Source organism: Larus michahellis, chromosome 1 (genome assembly GCF_964199755.1).
Source record: "Larus michahellis chromosome 1, bLarMic1.1, whole genome shotgun sequence".
Classification (NCBI taxonomy): domain Eukaryota; kingdom Metazoa; phylum Chordata; class Aves; order Charadriiformes; family Laridae; genus Larus; species Larus michahellis.
In genome coordinates, this window is record NC_133896.1 from 222,220,698 (window position 1) to 222,239,926 (window position 19,229).

Below are 19,229 nucleotides of genomic sequence, written 5' to 3' on the forward strand. Positions count from 1 at the left end.
ATAAGTAAAACCAGAGCTTGCAATTGGGCATGTAGAGATCCAAATTGTACTTACAGCCTGAGAACTGAAAGGAGGTGGTGAGGATGAGTGTGCCTAGATCTCTCTGTCGCCCAGGGTAGTCACGTTAACTTCTACATGCATACAACAGTGCCTAGAGTGAAGATTTGTTTTCCAGCTGGGCCAGCTGCCAACTTGCAAAAGTATGTTTTACAGAGCCAGCAAAGTTATCAAAGTTGTAAGCTTAAATACGGTTCTGTTATCAACTTAAACCTGCCTCTTAATTTGAAATGTTTAGGAAAGAGCACTGAAGTCAGGTCTCTTATCATTTTCATTTACTAATGGAGTAATCAACATCTGTAGAGCATGCAGATACAAAATCTTTCACTCGGTGAAAAGCGTGCTCAAAAATTCTCTTGTCTGAGATCTGTAATCTCATTTTAATTAGCATTGCACATGATTACTCCAATCAAAGAAAGTCAGTGGCAAACATTGCCATCTGCATTTGTCGTTAGCATCAGCTAGCACGATGGCAGTCAGTGATTTTAAGTCAACACGTGGGCTCTGAGGGACAAATGTCTGTTCAAGGGCAAAGAACACTGTCCCACTTTCTTTCTACCACTTCACTTTTGAAACACACCTTTCATCGTAGACATCGCCAAATATTGATCATTCCCAGTTCGGTATGTGTTTTACATCTGGGATGTGATGGTCTTGCATATTCTTTGCGACAGAAGATATTGTCATTTGTTTTGAGTGATTTAGTCAGGCGTGGATTCAGGATCGTATCACGCCAGCCCAGTATTCAGCATGGTTGCCAGCTGTGTGGTCAGGGTTTTGAGATGTTGATAGGCTTCCACGGCAAAGCACACAATTATTCAGTGAACTGTTAAGACAACAAATGTTCGATACAGCGATAAAACTCAGACCACTGCATGCTGATAAGGGCAATACCAACAGGATGATGTGTTGTATGCCTGTTGCTGTGTGCACTGCCACTTGTCCAGAGATCAGGTGTCATTAAGCGGTTAAGAAGAGCTGACCGATGATACTTGGCTGCTTCGGGATTTATATGCTTCTTCATCATAAATCCTCGCAGAAAGCCGTATTTGAGAAGGCAGCAGATGACCTGCTACTGATAAGAATCCTTTATGAATGTAAATTTTTACTAAGATATAGCCAAGTTTTTAAAGGATTTCCACCCTTAAGCCATTAAATTTTTTCAAAGGTTACATGCAGTCCAAGAACATTTACCAAGAAAGGCACAAGCATATCTAAACTTACGGATTATGTAAAATTCAGCAGGATTATTTGTTGTCTTCATCCTCAGAGAAGGGAATTATCTGGGCTTTTCTGAAGATGTTAGTACATGACTGTAAACTCTTTAAGAGAAGACATGTTCCAAATAGCATTTTTCCTCCTCCTGAACCACGCCTTTCATGCAGGATGAGTGCTTATGAGAGCTTTTAAATTGTTTTGGTTGCATAGTTACAACTTTGATAACTTTTTTTTAACTTCTCCTCATTATGGGAGGTAGCCTTGAGTGTTTTAAATCCACCCATAAAGCTGCTATAATTCTCTGCAATTACACTACAATGCACAACAATTAATTATATCAAATCCTTCTCACAGAAGTGTTTACTAGTGAAGAGATTGCCACGGCTTTATTTCTGACAATAAAAGAGTGGGAATTATTATACCCCTCTTGGGATTTTACTGATCTAACATTGCTGTAGCCAGTATTCTAATGATATTATTTTTCCCTGTAGGAAATAAACATCAGTTCTTGACAGGCATGATCGTTAAACAATATTTTACATAGGAAAAATATTCCCATATATTTTTTCCTGTAAGAAACCAAGATCTGGATTTTTAGCTGGGTAACTCCAATGAGCAACCTGCGCTCGTGCCCAGCCTTGCGGGGATTGGGAAACTGGAGTATGCGTACCCTGAAGTTTGCTGGTGTCGGTGCCGGTGATAGGACTGGACGAGGCTGAGAATTGGTGTCACTGTAGCTTCGTAATACAGAGCTCAGGGTAGGCTGGAGATCTTTCCCAGGATCTAGGTTGAATACTAAGGTAGTAAGTTCATGCTGAACTAAGCCCAGCCACAGTTTGATAGCCTTGAAGCCAGCTCTCAATTTGTGCTTTTGGAGTCCCTAGACTTATATATATGTGCTACATTAATATACGTGTCCTATACATGGGACTTTTTTGTATAGGCATAGCCAAGGTAGAGATCCACTTCAAGCTGGTGGAAAACATCTTCAGCGTCAAAGGCAGTAGCAAGGGCTGCTTCAGCAGGCGCTGAGCCCAGGAGGACGGGACATGCACAGTGAAAGCCGTGGTGCTCTGTGCACCCTGAGCGCGTCTGGAGGGGTGTATGTCAGACTAGCGCTACTCTGGTCGGGGCATCTTCAGTTTAGTTTCAAATTTCAGGAATCCTATCTACGCAAGCTGACACAGCTCCAGGACATGAACCAAGTTGGGTGGGCATAATCAAGAGATTCCCTTTGAAAGCTCACTTCTGCTCTGAACTAGATGCTAAGATAGGTGCGTCCATCCATTCACCTACAGAGATGCGTTACCCTGAGCATGGTCAGACACCCCTTGTCTGAGCACAGGGAAGTGCGATCAAAGGACAAGCTCGACAGCCACAAGTTGCTGTTGGCAAAGTGACATGAGGGGTTTCTACCTGCCAGGTTTGTTTACTAGATACTCTGATATGGTGATTATTCCTTATTAAGTGAAACAGTAAATACTAGTCTTTACTGTTCAGTTTCTGTTAAAAAAAAAAGAGGATTCTGTAAAGATTAACTTCACAGCAGAAAGTTTTTCTCTAAGCAAGACCTTTCCCTTTGGAAAGGAGCGAGGGTTGGCTTGTAACATAAAATAAGACAAACTGTTCAGAGGTAAATGTTCCCAAGACTGATATGATCACCTGTCTTCATATCTTTATTTCCTTTCACAGAGCCATGTTTGACTATGACAAGAGCAAAGACAGTGGCCTCCCAAGCCAAGGACTCAGTTTTAAGTACGGAGACATCCTTCACGTCATCAACGCCTCGGACGACGAATGGTGGCAGGCGAGGAGGGTCACTCTGGAGGGAGACAGTGAGGAGATGGGAGTTATACCCAGCAAGAGGAGGTGAGTGCTGCCTCCTCCTTCCTACCCCCTCGGCCGTGATGTTAAAATATTCCATTTTATTCCAAAGACAGGGTGCATCAATCTACTGAAAAGATGGGGAAAGTAGAGGAAAATCTCACAGTTATTATTTCAAGAGTTGGAAGGTATGATTTTCACTGTGAGACTTAATGAGTTCAGGCTGTTTAACTATACTGAAAAGAAACTCAAAAGGTGACTCAATTATAGTGGATTAGTATCTTCACAAAGAAAGGGCGGAAGGGGGAATGAGCACCATCCACTAAAGAGCTTTCGCAGAAAAAGGAAGAACCAGAACCCAAGTCCGGGAATTAACTCGGAACTTGAAATAGAGCGCATGTTTTAATGTCAGGGTGATTAGCCATTGCATCAAACTGCTGAGGGATGTAATGGATGTCTTGACATTTTCAAATCAAGACTGTATGTCTTTCTTTTCTGAGAGTAATAGAATTAAACTTCTCAGCCTGTGTGATGTAAAAAAATGATGCTAAATTATATAATGGTCCTCTTTGGCTTCAAAATCTGTTAATTTAATCTCTGCCTGCCTGGAAACTGATGGATAATCAATATCACAGCAAATTTTTCACATTATGTAAACGAAGGAACTTTCATCCACTCTCCAAGCTAAATCTGAATCTTTAGCGGTGATGGATTCATGCTGACTGACGAAGAGAGAGCAGGCATCTGAATCTCTCTCATTGTTTGTATTGTTTACTCACTCTAGGTGCTTTTGTAAAATTGGCCGCAAGTCTCTGACAGTATCAGAACTACCACACAAATCACTATTACTTTCTGCCTCTGTTGATAGTTGCTATAGAAAGGTCAAGAACTGAAAGGGTAGGAGGAAAATGAAATCTGTCAAACCACATTACATTTCTCTTTTGCAGCGATGTTCCCATACTGCATATAAACTTTCTATTCCTAGCCATTTCAGCTTTAGCATTAACATAAAATTGATCATGCCCGTTTTTCATAGTGGGGAAAAGGGAAGTCTGATGCTCTACAGAGCACCTGCTGCTGTTTCGAGAGACTTGGCCCAGGTGCTAATGAAGCTCATGGTACGCCTTGTTCTAAATCACGTAAAACTAAACCGAAAGGCCATCAAACACCTTGTTGACATGGGCCCTGCAGGGAGCTCATTTTCTCTAATTATGACCATGTTTGAATAGGACCCACACCAGGATTTTCAGTGAAAAGCAATTTTGGATTTGTATAATACATAGAAATAAAAACTACACCATAATTTTTACAATGGGAAAAATATGCCCATTAAACAGGTTTAGTCTCTAGATACTGAAAAAGGAATAGTTGCCTACTATTAATTGCTACAGTAAGTACTGTTGTAATGACGTGATTGGATCACACATGGGAAAAGAGGACAATCTATGCACAAAGCTCACTCGCAGTGCGGTGCGTGCTATGAAAAGCCACAAAAAGCTGTCATACATAATAAAAAATCTATAGGGGAAAGAAGGGCAAAGCAACTGATTGAGATGTAGAGTTGCATTGTCTGTAAGCTGGAGAGTATGTAAGTGCCTAAAGCTTATTGGGTTACCTGCACAGTGATGTTTTCAAGGACAAAAGCTAGAGGCTCTCTAGTCAAGGTCAGACATATGATACAGCCTAGGAAAAAGATGTGGCTTAGGAAACATTGGGAGAAAAGAGGAAAAAAAGATAAAAGGGGAAAAAAAAAAAGAAAAGAGGCAAGATGAAAATAACTTGGTTAGAGTCTAAAAATAAGAGTCTTGAATTTGAAAACATGCAGGTATAGTTCCCGTGCTCTCCCCTTGTCATCCTGATTCTTTGCTAGTGAATCTGAGAGGCCTGGAAAAATCAATGGCAGCTGGTTTTCTGTCTGCATTAATGTAACGATGCGATACACCTGAGCTGGGGTGGTTGGAGGTTGCTATTATTTCACAAAAGGTTTCAGTTGTCCAAGGTTATTTTTTCCAATGCACTGAAAAGTGATTATTGTTTCCTTTCTGTCAGTTCTGGATGATCCCTTAGAGCCAGTGAGACTGATGTGCTCTTGCCAGCGTCTTCTGTGGTCATTTGCACCACTCAAGGGGAGGACGAGCAATCAGTGCATACGGGGCCGAGCATCAGAGAATAAAGCTCATCATACTTGCCAGAATGTACTAATTCAGAGTTGAATTTACAGCCTAAAACTGAAGGAGCGGAGATTTAGATTGGAGATCAGGAAGAATTTCTTTGCTGTGAGAGTGGTGAGCTCCTGGCCCAGGGTGCCCAGAGAAGCTGTGGCTGCCCCATCCCTGGAGGGGTTCAAGGCCAGGCTGGACGGGGCTTGGAGCAACCTGGGATGGTGGGAGTTGTCCCTGCCCAGGGCAGGGGTTGGAACTGGATGGTCTTTAAGGTCCCTTCCAACCCGAACCATTCTGTGATTCTGTGTGTGTGTGTGAATTTCCTCTGCAGGTCTGGGTTATTGACTATGACAGGCCTGACCTAAAACAGAGTAGTCCTGGGATTCATTTGACCAAATGTAGGCAACTATGGCATAGAAGTCTTCATTTAAACTGTTTAATCTGAGTTGCTATATCTCTTATAGTTTATACGGAACTATTTCTATAGGCATTGCATTATATGTAATACAACACGTGATATCTAGCAGTAAAATATGCCTTGTGACGGAACAGGAGGAAAAGAGCATCTGTAGCTCTTTGCTGGGCTGAGACTTGTCCTGCAAGCTCGGCTTCCTGTGATGCTGTAGGCTGAAGAGATTTTGTATTTGTCTCGTACTTTTCAATCCCCAATTCATTTCTGTTCCTTTTCCTTAGGGTTTGGGGTTTTTTTTTTGGGGGGGGAGGCGAGGAGTGGTTTGGTGGGGTTTGGTTTCGGTATTGTTCTTGGACTCCTCCTTCTGCCTATGTGTATGTGCAGGAATACCGTCCTGTGGGACTGTAACGTTTTTTGCGCTTTGGGCCAAGGAGAGGCTTTACAGATCCAGGGATTATTAGTGCCAGGGGGAGTCTTTTAGCTATCTATCTATCTGCTTTACTACTTTATCACCTGTCCAGCAACAACTAATGTATAATTCCTGCATTTTTCATAAGTGGAATCATTGTGGAATAGCTCTGAAAGCCAGTGACTGCCTCAATTTTATTTTGGTGTGTATATACATGTATACAAATATATGTATATATACACACAAAGCCATAACAAGTACCTTATATTACTTATTTAAGGTGCTGTGTAATGGTAATTGCTTTCCGAGTATTTAGTTTTGCACTGGTTTTGACATCTTTTTACAGGAGAGCCCTTCACACAGTGACATTTTAGCATGAGCTGATAAGAGAAATTTTGAATGATAAATCAAGACTCCATACTCTTTTTCTCCTCTATGATATACATGACGTACCAGAAGAAATCATAATTTATAATTATAGGGGAGCTGCCACTCATTTTTCTCTCCAGGGAGCTGGATACATTACCAGACTTTACCTCTTAGTGATTCAATAGAGTTTGAAAGCTATTTGTCATTAGATTTCAGAGCTGCTGCCAATGTGTGGATGTGTTGCCTCGTTGATTTTTAAACGGTAAAGTCAAGCTTGAAGAGGGAGTTTTGGAGGGTAGCCCTGCAGCTAGAGGAGGGCTAGTGAAAGAGGCAGCACAAAGAAATGGGGGTGGCCCTGTGTTTCTCCACTGATCTGTGCAAGGACCAAATCCCATGAGCTGGTGAGCTGGTGACCTCGGTGGGGATCAATGACAACTAGATGCTCAGTATTCTGTAGCGCTAAAATATCATTGCAACCCTTTCTACAACTGGAAACAACGTTTTGTCCATTTGGCAGTGTGTATTTATTGTCTGATTACAGCTGTTGTTCTCGACCATGGACGGAGCCAGTTGGGTAGGAAACAAACGTAATTCTATAAAGGTGGTGTGATATTGTGTTGAGGTGATGCTGGGAACAGTAGGACCTCGGCATAAGAGGCTGCAACATACTTCAGCTGTTGTTTAACAGTCACTAAATAGTTGTTATTATGTATTGTTGTTATAGTTGTTGTGATGTATTGTATGGGTTCACATCCACCAAAAAGATTTATCCAGGCTCTGCCTAAGGTGAGAGCAGGGCACAGCTGTTCTGCTGGGCAGGGGGTCTGAGGCGAGAGGACATAACTGCCAGTCCTCTACCAACCAAGTGGTGTGATCTGTGCACTATGTGTACCCGTGGGAATTGCTCCCCTGTCATCAAAAATTACTATTTTGCACTAGAACAACCAACAGAATTAGAGTTATACTCGATTTTTGTTACATTTAGATGTACAGATTTCGATTCAAATTTCTACATATGCTGGGCTTCTGATCACGAGAATTTTTATTTGCCTCATTGTCCTTCTTATTGTCCAAATAAACGAAACAAATTAAGTTTCCCGTAGTACCACGCTGAGCAGCCTATGTCTAAGGTTCCCTCCCCGTGGAAACAGTCACGTTAGTTAAAGAGAATCAGCAAAAAGCATGAAACCAATGTGCATAAGTCAGTTGTATTAACTTCCTAGGCAGATGCTCTAATTCAGTAGCAAAGAGATTTAATTTGCTGTAGCACTGATTTTACACCTCCGGTTCTTTGCACTTTTGCTTTGCTGAGTCTCTGCACATAGAAAAGCTCCTACCTCGAAAGCCCCACACAACAGCAACCTCCCACGTCACGAATGCCAAGCTTCAGTATTTTCTATGGCGTGTGTCTATCTGCTGGACGTGGGGCTGTGGGGCCGGAAGGAATTGAGTCTTTGGTGTCAGCCAACAAGGATTTGGTCCTAAAACGCTGAAATAGTCACAGTAATCTTTATGATGTCTTTAAGACGCAGCCACAAAACTGCTCTCAGACTGGACATCCCTCTAAGATTTCCATTTTCAGGTAGTTTAAGTACATCTGACTACGAAATGTTATGCAACTTGTATCTCTGCTATTGCCATCTGAAGGTGTGTGATGGTGCCAGCCTGATATTTGTCTTCTCAAATAGACAACATTCTCCCCACAAATACATGTAACCATGCTCTCCTTTCAGAATAAAATGGGGGAAAAAGTACATAAACCCCGATGTTTCACAAACATTTAAGGGCAAGGAACAAGAGGTTTTCCTGGCACAGAAGTCCCTGTGGGCAAAAAGCCAACTTAAATTTGTTATTCTGCTCAGCTTGGCAGAAGGGCATGTTTATCCACTCAAGTGGGTTTTATGGTTAATGGTTTCCTATAAATTGTCTACCTTTTTAAACATCCCTTAAGACTTTAATCCTTAGATGATAAAACTTTTTAACATGGCATAATCATGTAAGTTTTGTCTAAACTAAGTTACCCGACCACACTTAGTAATCTAATTGGAAAAAATAAATATGGAATAAAATTGATATGTAGGTGTATGTATAAACTTCTTCCTGTTCTCTTGCAATGATGGGAAACTTTTACGCTGAAGGATAAAAGCCCTTCACTTTTAAACAGAATAAGATTGTTCTACAATTTTATGAGAATTCACTTCCTAATGGCATTAGGTCTACTCTTTTTATAAAATATTGACCAGGTGCTGAGCTGCTCTCTATAAGCAAGTCACTGAAGGTGGAGAGCTGAATGAGAACACATTCTCTCCTACTGCGAAATACACATTATGTTGCAAAAATACCACTTCAGGAATGCTCAAAAATAATTTTGAGAATGGGAATCTATTGATAAGGTCAGACCTCACACAAGCAAGACTAAGCAGTGCAGAGGATGGAAGCATTAAAAAACTATGGACAGAGTCTGCATATTTGGACTATAAATAGTAATGCATATTTTCACTTCTCTTTCACTCGATGGGCAGGCAAAACAAATATAATGTGGATTATACTTGGATGACCTGGAAATGGCAAAGCAAGACAGGAAGAAACACGTTAACAAATGTGTAAAATATAGCAAGGTCTTTCAAGTGTCCAATTTACGTTACATTGTTCTATTTGATAGCTCTCCTTGCTGCAGTTCTCATGCTGGATTTGAAAATAACTTTCATTCCGCAGAACACCTCAGTGACAAATCTGTGCAAATTAGGCTACTGTAACCATTTTATTTGATTCTTGACGCCAGATTGCAATTTGCATCTGTATTCTACATCAGTGACGAACACTGTTATTGAAGATTAAAGCATGTCTCACTTGATATTTTACATCTCCGCTGTGAAGACTGATCAGTGCTTTTAGAAAGGCACTGACAAAATTCCCAGTGGTCCATTAACCCCCAACAATGGAGGATCACAGGTCATGTCTGGTTGAGTTATGCTTGATTTCTTCTTGTTTGCAGGGCACACGAAGAACTGAGTCTCATTTTGAAAAATCCCAGAGGCCCATTTTCAACAGTTACATGTGCCCAGAAATGCAAAAGCAGATAGACGTAGCAGTGCAGTGACTGTTGCATCCCAGTAATAAGTTCCTCAGGAGGAGAACAGCATCCCAAAGAACAGAAGTCTTGAACTTGCTAGTGAGGAAACACTAAAGGCTGAGGTATATTTTTGGTGTACCTCTCCACTTCTTTAGCTTTACATGGGAAGAAGAAAATGAATCCTGGCCATTGTTGAAAAAAGGGCCATGAGGTGTCTACTACCAAGAAAGGTTTCAAGAGAAAGCAAGTATACAAGGTATACTCCAACTGTCCCACATCCCAGATGGTCTTAGACCATTTCCCTGTACACAGCAGTGCTTCTGCAGGCAGCTACACTTGGAGAGTGGGTGGAAAGCTGGAGGTGAAATCCCCACCAGTTGTGTTAGGCAATGCTGTCTCCTGTGGGGCTCAGAGCTTTTCGGCTCCCAAGTCCTGTTTGAATGATGGATGTAGGTGTCTTTGAACATTTCTTGAAATCTCATTGAGTTTCGGTCACCCCCAAGCACTTTTGAAAATGGGACTTGAGCCATGAAGTAGTTTTGGAAATTGTATCTGTGCTTTCCTCATTTTCTAAGAGATGGATCAACGATGCCAAAAGAAATTATATTCAATACTTTTGATCTTCATCATTTTAGTTCCCTTTTTAGCTCTGTCTATGGCAAAATCGTACCAGTAGCTCAGATGAGAAATTGTGGGAACATCTTCATTGACTGCAGTCCTGCACCTTTACCACCTCAACAAAGACTAAATCTTTGGAGAACCAAGCTAAATTCTAACAGAGTTCTCCAGAGCACGTGAAAACCAAGGCTTTTCAGACATTCACATATTGGGTTGATTCCATCAGGAAAAAAAAGAGGTATATTCCTGACACCAGAGCAACCCACTGCCACATTTCAAGTCCCAAACCCAAGACATGAAGGCAGTAGAGCACCTGAGAGGAAGTATATTGTAAATTGGGCAAAACCATTTATTTTGTCCTAGCTTTTCTCCGCCAGCTAACCCATTGAATTGACACTTTTGGCAGCAACAGTAACGTAATCACCCCGAGACACATGAAATTTCAACTTGGAAGTTTACAGTTCAGCTAAATTAGAAGTAACGGAGAACAGTTTTATTGTGGAAGGTGTCAGGAAAATTGTAACGGAGGCAACGCTGCGCGCCACCCTTAATACAGCCCCAGATTATGAAATGCTTGTAGTGTTCAGCAGGCATGCCAAGCATGTATGAACGCTGTTGGTATGTTTGCCTGGAGGATTAATGGCACTTAATGACATTATTTATGTACTTCTCAAAGCAATGCAGAACGTTTCTGCAGCTCCTCGTCTGTCTGCTGTGCCTGTGGAAAGCAGCGATGCCTCCACGGCTGCTAATGCAATTATGATGAATTTCGTAAATAAGGTCCACTCTTCAGGGTTAATTTCCACATTTCTTTACGCGGTGAATAAGAAATGAAGTTAAAAGCAGATGTTTTAGGAAGTTAGGCAGGACTGGAATGAGTTTAAATGTTAACACAGATTAATAAGTAGAATACTGTGTTCATCTGAGCTAATTATTTTCTCAGAAGGCATCCATCCTATTTAGGCAATTACACAGCCTCAAGTCTTCATTTCTTTCTGGTACTATCAAGGGACTTCTATCTGCTAGTTTAAATTTAAGACTGTTCATGTGTTTTTAATAACATAGATTTAATTTGAAAGCTGCATTTGAGCTGTTTCCATGTGAATATTCCACACTTACAGAGAAATGCATTTGTTCTAAATTTAAACTGTAACTATAGTAACCAGCATTCACTGTGTTTCAGTAGGAAATATATAAGCCCACTCAGACAGAAGGAACGTGTTGTGTTAATTACCATTCTATCAAAAGACTAGAGTTTGTATTTTTAAAAAAATAATTATCAGAAATTAAGTATTCTTACTATCCAGACTTAGAAACCAAGAGATTTGCAGGAATGTATTCTAACATTATTTGTGGGAAACTGTGAAAGTTAGAAAAAGGGTCATATCTGGTCCAGTTTGGAAGGTATAATAAATCTCACTTTTTTCCCAGCTGTTTATTGTCTAATAAAAATACATATCAAGCTCTTATAAGCTAGCTTTGCAGGATTCAACTTGGATTTCCTAGAGCAATTCTTAATCTTGGAGAAATAGAGTTACTGTTTCAATTATAGGTAGATGATCAGATTTTTTTGCTGATGATAGATTTTTTGTAGATGATAGATTCCGTAGATGATTTTGCAAAGGTAGTAAATGTCACTTTTACAGTAATGACCATATTAGTCAAGGTGAGTTAGGACATGAATAGCTTCTTCCTTTCTTTAGATTTCTCTCTCTACACCTGTTTTCTTGGGGGCTGATTTTGTTTAGGGGAGAGCTCAGCCCACTCTTACATGTTATTTTTTTTTTAATTCTTGGAATTATTAATTAAGGATACTGTGTTAAAAGTTTAAATATGCAACATATGTAAATCTTGTAGTAATGGTGAACTTTTCAAATACACTAGGAGTATATAGTTTTCACACAGGTAAAATATTTCAGTATGCTAATGGATTTTAAGTTTTACCAACATGTTTTTAAAATGATGCTCGTTCACTGAATAATGGAAATCCAGGATATTGATCTGTAATACTTCGGGACAGAAAAGGAACACTGAACTATCCAGTCTGATGTCCTTTGTAAATGCCTTGCGTGTCTCCTTTTTTTGCTTTAGACTGACCACTGTAGCTTGTGTTTGTCCAGTCTTGATTCTAAGACATGAATGGATCAAAATACCACACATTCCTCTTATTTTATATCCGATATTATTTTGGTGGCTAAACATATTAAGCATTAAAAATTAAAACTGAACGTGTTTTCTTTAAAATTAATTTGTCTGGAATCAGCTCATTGCCAAGGATTTTTATACATGTTTCTCTCCAAAAGAGAATTTTTTAGATCCCAGTATTTCGTCACTCTGAAGGCATCGCATATACAGTACAACAGCTACTCTCTCAAGCTGTGTTTGTTGAAACTCTGGGTATCAAGACCACATAACTTTTGAGGCCTTTCATTGGATCATTTCAACTTTCTTTAAATATACAAATACCAGAACTGTACAGACTAAGCCGAGTTTTGGGTCATATCACTCCGCAGTTGGAGCTCTCAGGTCCCAGGAGGTGGGCTCATGGGGGCTGTGTGCTCTGGTTTTTCAGCTCAGGTCAGGATTGAGCTGGCAAAGCAAATGCCCTTTTTGGCCTCAATTTCTGCACTTTGGTTCATCTTTGTGGGACAGGCGTGGTGAATGCATACTATATTTATTTGCATTAAACTGATCTTGAAGATAAGTTCACCCAAAGCATCCACCTACTCATGGGTAGTCAGTTCATGGGGCCACGCTAAAACTAGACCAAAGAAAACCCCCTGAAATTTATAATTCATGTCTTCTCCTATTTGGCCAAGCTATTTGCTAATATGAACGTGCCCATCTTTTTTTTCAGAATTCACCCAATAGCAATGAGGTCTTCACTGAAATGAGTCAGAAAAACAAATTCTTTCCACTCTGTCTGCTTGCAGATGCTTGTGGAGGGCATGCTTTAAATAAGACCCACCCACTCAATTCACAGCATTTTAGAGTGGCTGAAAATAGCTCTTCTGGCCCTGAGCATTTGTGCATTTCCTCAGAAACGCTCTTTTGGGCAACACTCTGTAGTTTGAAGTAATCAAAGCCTCAAGAAAATTTCTCTGCACTTGAATATCGCAATATATAGTAACAGGGAGTGCTGTTCTGCCGGTGTAGGACAGCCAAAGCTCCTCAGATCCAGTCCTGTGTTTGCCAGAAAATTGCCGCTCGGCTGAGGAAGTCACCCGACATCGCTCTCTTTCCAATTTATAAAATGTGCTTTAAATGCTTACTTTATGCATAGTAAGCCGCCCGTGGTCTTGGGAGATCAGATATCAAACACATCGTACCAAACGCTGCTATCATCAACGTGTGATTCTTTGTGTTTTCCCCAGAGTTGAAAGGAAGGAGCGTGCACGTTTGAAGACGGTGAAGTTCAACGCGAAACCTGGTGTAATTGATGCAAAAGGGGTACGTAAATAGCGAAACCTTTTGAAATTGCACTTTGTGGAATTGTTTTATGTGTTTCAGAGTAGAGAAAATTTTAGCAACATAAGGAATGTTTAGATTGTTGCAACCAAGACCTGGAGTATAGTGAAAAATAGACAGGAGTATAGTATGATATAATCTTCTAAATAATTAAATATTCTTTTTATAATAATACTGACTGACAGAGCATCCTAATTGGAAGATACTAAGAAAATAAAGAGCATTCTGTGATAGCTGCCATTGTAATTAAATGATGGATAGAGAAGAAAAGATGTTAAGAAACAATGCAGATAATTGTTTAATGAAATAGGACAAGAAGTGAGAATTCCCTGGCTTCAAAAGCCATTAAATCTCAAACAAAAGATTGAATGTTAAAGAATCCTGGCTGCAAAATTTAGGTTTGGGATGTTCTGCTCCGACCGTTGTGACAGACATTGAGCACAGGTGTGTTCCACAGCAGGCGCAATGGACCAGCCAACACAAAACACGCAAGTTCCCTTCCACCAGCGCTATCTGGACCAAACAACCTTCCCGCTGTTACCGCTCTGCAGCATCACTTTGTTGCGCCCAACACTCAACAGTTCTCACTGGCCCCATGTCTAATAGCCTCTACGTTGCCGTCTGGCTGGCAAGAGTTATAGCATGAGAAATCCCCACAGTCCTGGCTGTTGAGGTGTATTTTTCTGCTGAAGCATAGCTTGCGTTTGCAGCAGTAGTGAATCCTTGACATTACATTTGCATTACGTTATTTTTGAAAATAGTCCAGTTGGCATACCTGAGATTCATTTAAACTGAGGGCTTCTGCGAGCAAACCGAGAGACAGAGCTTCAGAAACCATCAGCAAAGAAGTCCTGTTTGGCTGCAGAAAACGCAGGACGGGGCCAAAACCAGGTGGCGAGAGGACACAGTCGTAGGTAGGTGCTAGCAAGGGACAAAACCAAGTGGTTCAGCAGGTCCATTCCAGACCTGCTGTTCCTGTGATCCTCTGCCTAGTTTGAAATTCTCATTCTTAATCTCTTCCTGCTTCACTTCCCTTTGTAATGGTAACAATAATTCTTCCTTTACCCCAGTTTATTCTGGTTTTTCACTTAAACAGGTTAGCTGGGTAAGAAGTTCCTCTTGCTATGAACATGCCGTTCTCGGCGCAGTGGGTCCTAAGCCTCTACCTGTCAGCAAAATAATATTTCAGACTTGCAAATACTTCCCTGTTACTGCTCTGTAAAACAGTTCCTGAGTTCAATGCAAATGCAGAATAATTGCACTGGCTGAAACCAGTTTTCCAGATTTATAAGGTACTTGGAATCAGAGTTCAGCCTCTGCCCATTATTTGTACACGCAGATAACTTGGTATAAAATATATAACAAACTGCACTGTGAAAGGACTTCTTCATCTCATTGCATTTCTTCAGGAGTCAAAACACCATTTTTTAGTTTGAAATGACCACGCTCTGCAACTCTGTAAATTAATGTTGCCGTTTATTTTGGGAGATAATAAGCTTTGTATTGCCAATGAAATCACTTGTTAAATGTCTATTTCCTGTATGTATCGAAGCCTCAGGGGAATAATTCATTCATATTACTAACGGTCCTCATTCAAGTGAGTCTGTCAAGAATTTAATTACCTCTTGATTCCCCAAATTGTTTTTCCATTTTTGTCATCAGTGTCACATTAATCTTCCATCCACTCATACCGATGTTTGTTTCAGTGTTTAGGAAATTGCGTAATTACAGACCAAGACCGTTGTACCCTTTGGGAGCACAATTTCCAGTGTTAGTATTTCCTAAAATTTGCTTTTCTCTGAAAAAAAAAAAAAAAATCACACAATTTCAAGGCTTTGGGGGGAAAGATAACGTAGGCTTTTGTTTGAAAGAGCGTAAAGGGAAGAAGGGTTCACTGCTAAATTAAGGAATAACACGTAAAATGAGGTGTGAGTACGCATGTATGCATGTCCATTTTAGGGATGAGCAGTTCCATTTAGTCTTTCAGTGTTCGAAAAGAAGTGGTGTGAGCTGCCTAAGAGTGCTGGCTTCACTTTTTATATCTGGAAGAAATTCAGTCCAGACAACAGGTCTGCCGGGAGCACTCTTCTGTTGGAAAGAAAGCTAAAATTCAGACAGGAATGGGCTTTAATGGTCTCTGTTGCATCTTTGGCCTCACACATTCATGACCACGGGGGCAAGTGGTACCGTCTTAATTTACTCTAAAGATTAAATTAGAAGAGCTTTTCATGTGATACTTCTACATTTGGACAGGAGATGTGCATGGAAACATTTTTTAACAAAATGTAACTGAATACAGAGAATGCTTGGGGTTTTTTGCACAGGTAAAAAGTTTGTCCTGTTTTGATTTTGCCTGAAGCATCTTGCTGGCCCCAATTCCTTTCTTTCCCTGTAGAAGCAATGTTTAAGAGCTAATAAGCCATAGTAAATGTTTTATGAGATATTGCCAAAATTTCTTTGAGATAATTTCTCTCTATTGATTTTAAAATATGAACCATCTAGTTATTCTACAAGTTTTAAAAGTCCTGTGCATTTTCATCTGTTCATGCCTCATTTTTCATCCCAAATCCAGAGATAAGATACAAAGAAGGTATCACAGAGGGTGTGATATTGTAGCTGATCGGCTTCTTGTGTCTCTCTAAAAAGTTGTTTAAGAACACACAGCAATAGTTGACAAACCTGGTAGCAGGGGTAGCTAAAGAGTAATCTTTTCAAAGGACCAAAAGTTCCTCTTTTCCAAGTCAAACTTGGGTGCGTTACCTCACCTAGAAAATGAATTCAGCATTCTTTAAAAATGTGATTTAGAATATTTAAATCACTTTTCATTCATTTCATTGGACTCCTGCAATCTATAGCTTGAGAAATAAAAGTCTACAAAATCAGGATAGATACAAAACCAGGGAATGTGAAACACAATTAGGGAGCTCCAGCGAAATCTTCCTTCTGGTCTCAAGTTCAAATCAGGCAATGGATAGTACCTTTCTGTACAATGTATAATTAAATTCTGATGCTCATTATTACAGGATGTTGCATAAAAAATAAATAAGTTTAAAAGGAATTAGATAAGTTAACAAGCAATGGATCTGATGACAACTTTTAATACTCTGGTCATGTGGCTCAGGACATACTAATTGTTGATTTCAAGGAGAGAGGTTATAAAAGGGCAGGGATCATGTTTCTTCTACTTTTCTTCTACTTTCAAACATCTGTTATTGGACAACTTCAGAAAAAGCTACTGGGCTAACTGGATCTCTGTTTTAACCCAATAGGGCTACTTTTCTTTCACGTTCTGTTTATTTTGACCAAAAGAAACTTATTTGTTCGGGTTCAGAGACATCATCAGAATCCTAGGTCCTATTAACATTTTTAAAGATATCAAACCAGTTAGAGATGTCAACACCTGTGTAATAAGGACAAGTGCACAAATACTGGTAGAAACCGCTTAATTTCACCAAGAAAAGACTGTGTTTCTGTTGAGTTGACCAAGCTCATTCATATAATTGTAGTAATGACCTCCACCAGCTTTTCTAATTGTTACTGAAGGTGGCTGGAGTATCAAAGCAACCAGTCCACCCCTCTGGTTCCCTACAGATGTTCTATGCTACTGCAGGTTTTGCAGGACACTGGCCACCTTAAAGTTTCAAACATAAAAAAGATAAATGAAGATAAGCATTTGCTGTCTCAGTCTCCAGGGCCCACTGGTCTATGGATAATCAGTGGAAAACAGAACAGCCCGAAGGTTTATGTCTGATGTTTATGCTGGAGGAAGCTGTTACATGAGCGCAAACTTTATTTAAAAAGTATGGTTTGTGCTTTGTTGAACTCAAGATCATATGGCAAGTATCTTCTGAAGTTAACCTTTGCACCAAAAGGAGGAGAACGTGTTAGTTAGCTGTGTTTGCCGAAGCGGCGTTACTGAACTCTTGGTAATTCCCCCTTCCATAGGGTTCGGGCTGAACAAGAATAGCCTTTCCTTTTCCGGTCCTAAAACCCACACTGGTTGAAGGCTTTTCAGTGTTTTTACTGAATCAGAAATACTGTCAAACAGTGACGGGAATATTACAAAGGCAAAAGAGCCAAGCCAGTAATCTGCTTTTCTCTCAACCGTTGTAATTGCAACCAGGCTTTTGGGAGACAGAAATAGCATCTCTTTTGCTTTTCTCCCTGTCAGATCATATACTCTTTCTTGACTGTCTCTTGAAAATATTTTTATAGTGGAAACGCTAGCTCTTGGATAGACCTTTATCAACATCTCACCTTTTTTCTAATATTCCTGGATGTTGCCTGTTCCCAGAGAAGCGTTGCACTATCATGAAGTACAGTGTTTAGGTAAAACTTAATTTCATACAGAGAACTGGGTTTTTATACCATATGCCTTTTCATTTCAGACCTTATTCGGACACTGACTCCAGAACATCGTCTCTTGGACAAATACCCAATTTCAGTTCCCAGTGAAATAAATATCATGCCTCTCAATTTTTAAAGCCTGTGTCAGGCTGCATGGGGGGTGTTCAGTCCGTGATTACTGGGAAGCGTTGCCAGATGGATGCCTGCCCTAGTGAGGCTGCTCAGAGGGGTGCCAAAGGGGGACGAGGTACCTGCCGAGAAAAGGGACTGCCCCATCCCTCCCAAATCTCTCCCAGAAGCTCTGCTGCTCGTCAGCAGCGCAGGTCCTGGGCTATGACCCACACCATATTCCTCCATCGCTATCCATTAGGTTTTTCCTGTTCAGTTAGCTCGTCATCCGCAGTTCTTTTCATATTCCAGTCAGATCACCTACATCGCATCACCCTGCCCCTTCAAAGGCCTCTGAATGTATTTATTATGACAGTCGGAAGCTTGATAGCATTTAATAATATTTCTTATGAGCAGATTCTGCTTACGGATCCCACAGCCCTGCCTGCAATGTAAGGTCATCCACTTGTTTTATTGTCATTTTAGCAACGCTGCACTGAGGCATGAAAGGAGAAAGCTAAACTTGACTGAGGTAGCAAATTCTGTATTGTGGTGTAAACAAAACCCTCTGCGTACTCAATGCACCTCTCCTCCAAATGTCAAAATCCAGTGAGTGTCAGAATATCAGGACTTGCTACATAGGACACATTGTGACAGCTTATTAAGTATTTTGGGGGAAAAAAAAACACAAAAAAAAAAAACACAACAACCCACGTATTTCCAAATAATTTATGCTGTAGAAAATCGTGGGCTTTTCAGCCCTAGTCATCAAATCAGAGAAAAACTGGTCCATAGGGAACATGAGGTGGTCAGAGTCCAACCCCTGCCCCGAGGGCGTCTTCTGTACCTTCCTCCTGTCTCGGAAATTTTCTAATCTCTACTTAAGGACCTGTCACAACAGAAATTTCACATTCCTCCCAAAAAGCCGACGCCAGTGCTTCACTCTCCTCATCATTAAGAATGGCTGAGCTGCTGCAGTTATTTCTTCTTCTATCGGTGTATGTGGAGACTGGGTTATTTGTCTTCATCTTCACCAATCTCAACTGAATCCCTGCTTCTCAGAAATTAGAAAGTATAAAGATGCGTTAGACTGTTTGTCCTCTCTCTCTCTGCCTATGGAAGATTGTTTCTGACATCAGTGCTCTACTAGGCTTAAGTTTTCTA

The 19,229-nt window shown here is 40.5% G+C and overlaps 1 protein-coding gene across 49 annotated transcripts in view; it reads left to right on the forward strand.

The window, feature by feature from the left end:
• DLG2 (discs large MAGUK scaffold protein 2) overlaps positions 1-19,229 on the forward strand; it is a 1,061,709-nt gene that overhangs the window by 999,538 nt on the left and 42,942 nt on the right. For all 49 annotated transcript variants that reach the window (XM_074572424.1, XM_074572415.1, XM_074572416.1 and 46 more), the window contains 2 exons: positions 2,968-3,144; positions 13,517-13,592. In XM_074572424.1, the coding sequence (XP_074428525.1) occupies positions 2,968-3,144; positions 13,517-13,592 (253 nt within the window). The remainder of the gene's footprint in view (positions 1-2,967; positions 3,145-13,516; positions 13,593-19,229) is intronic.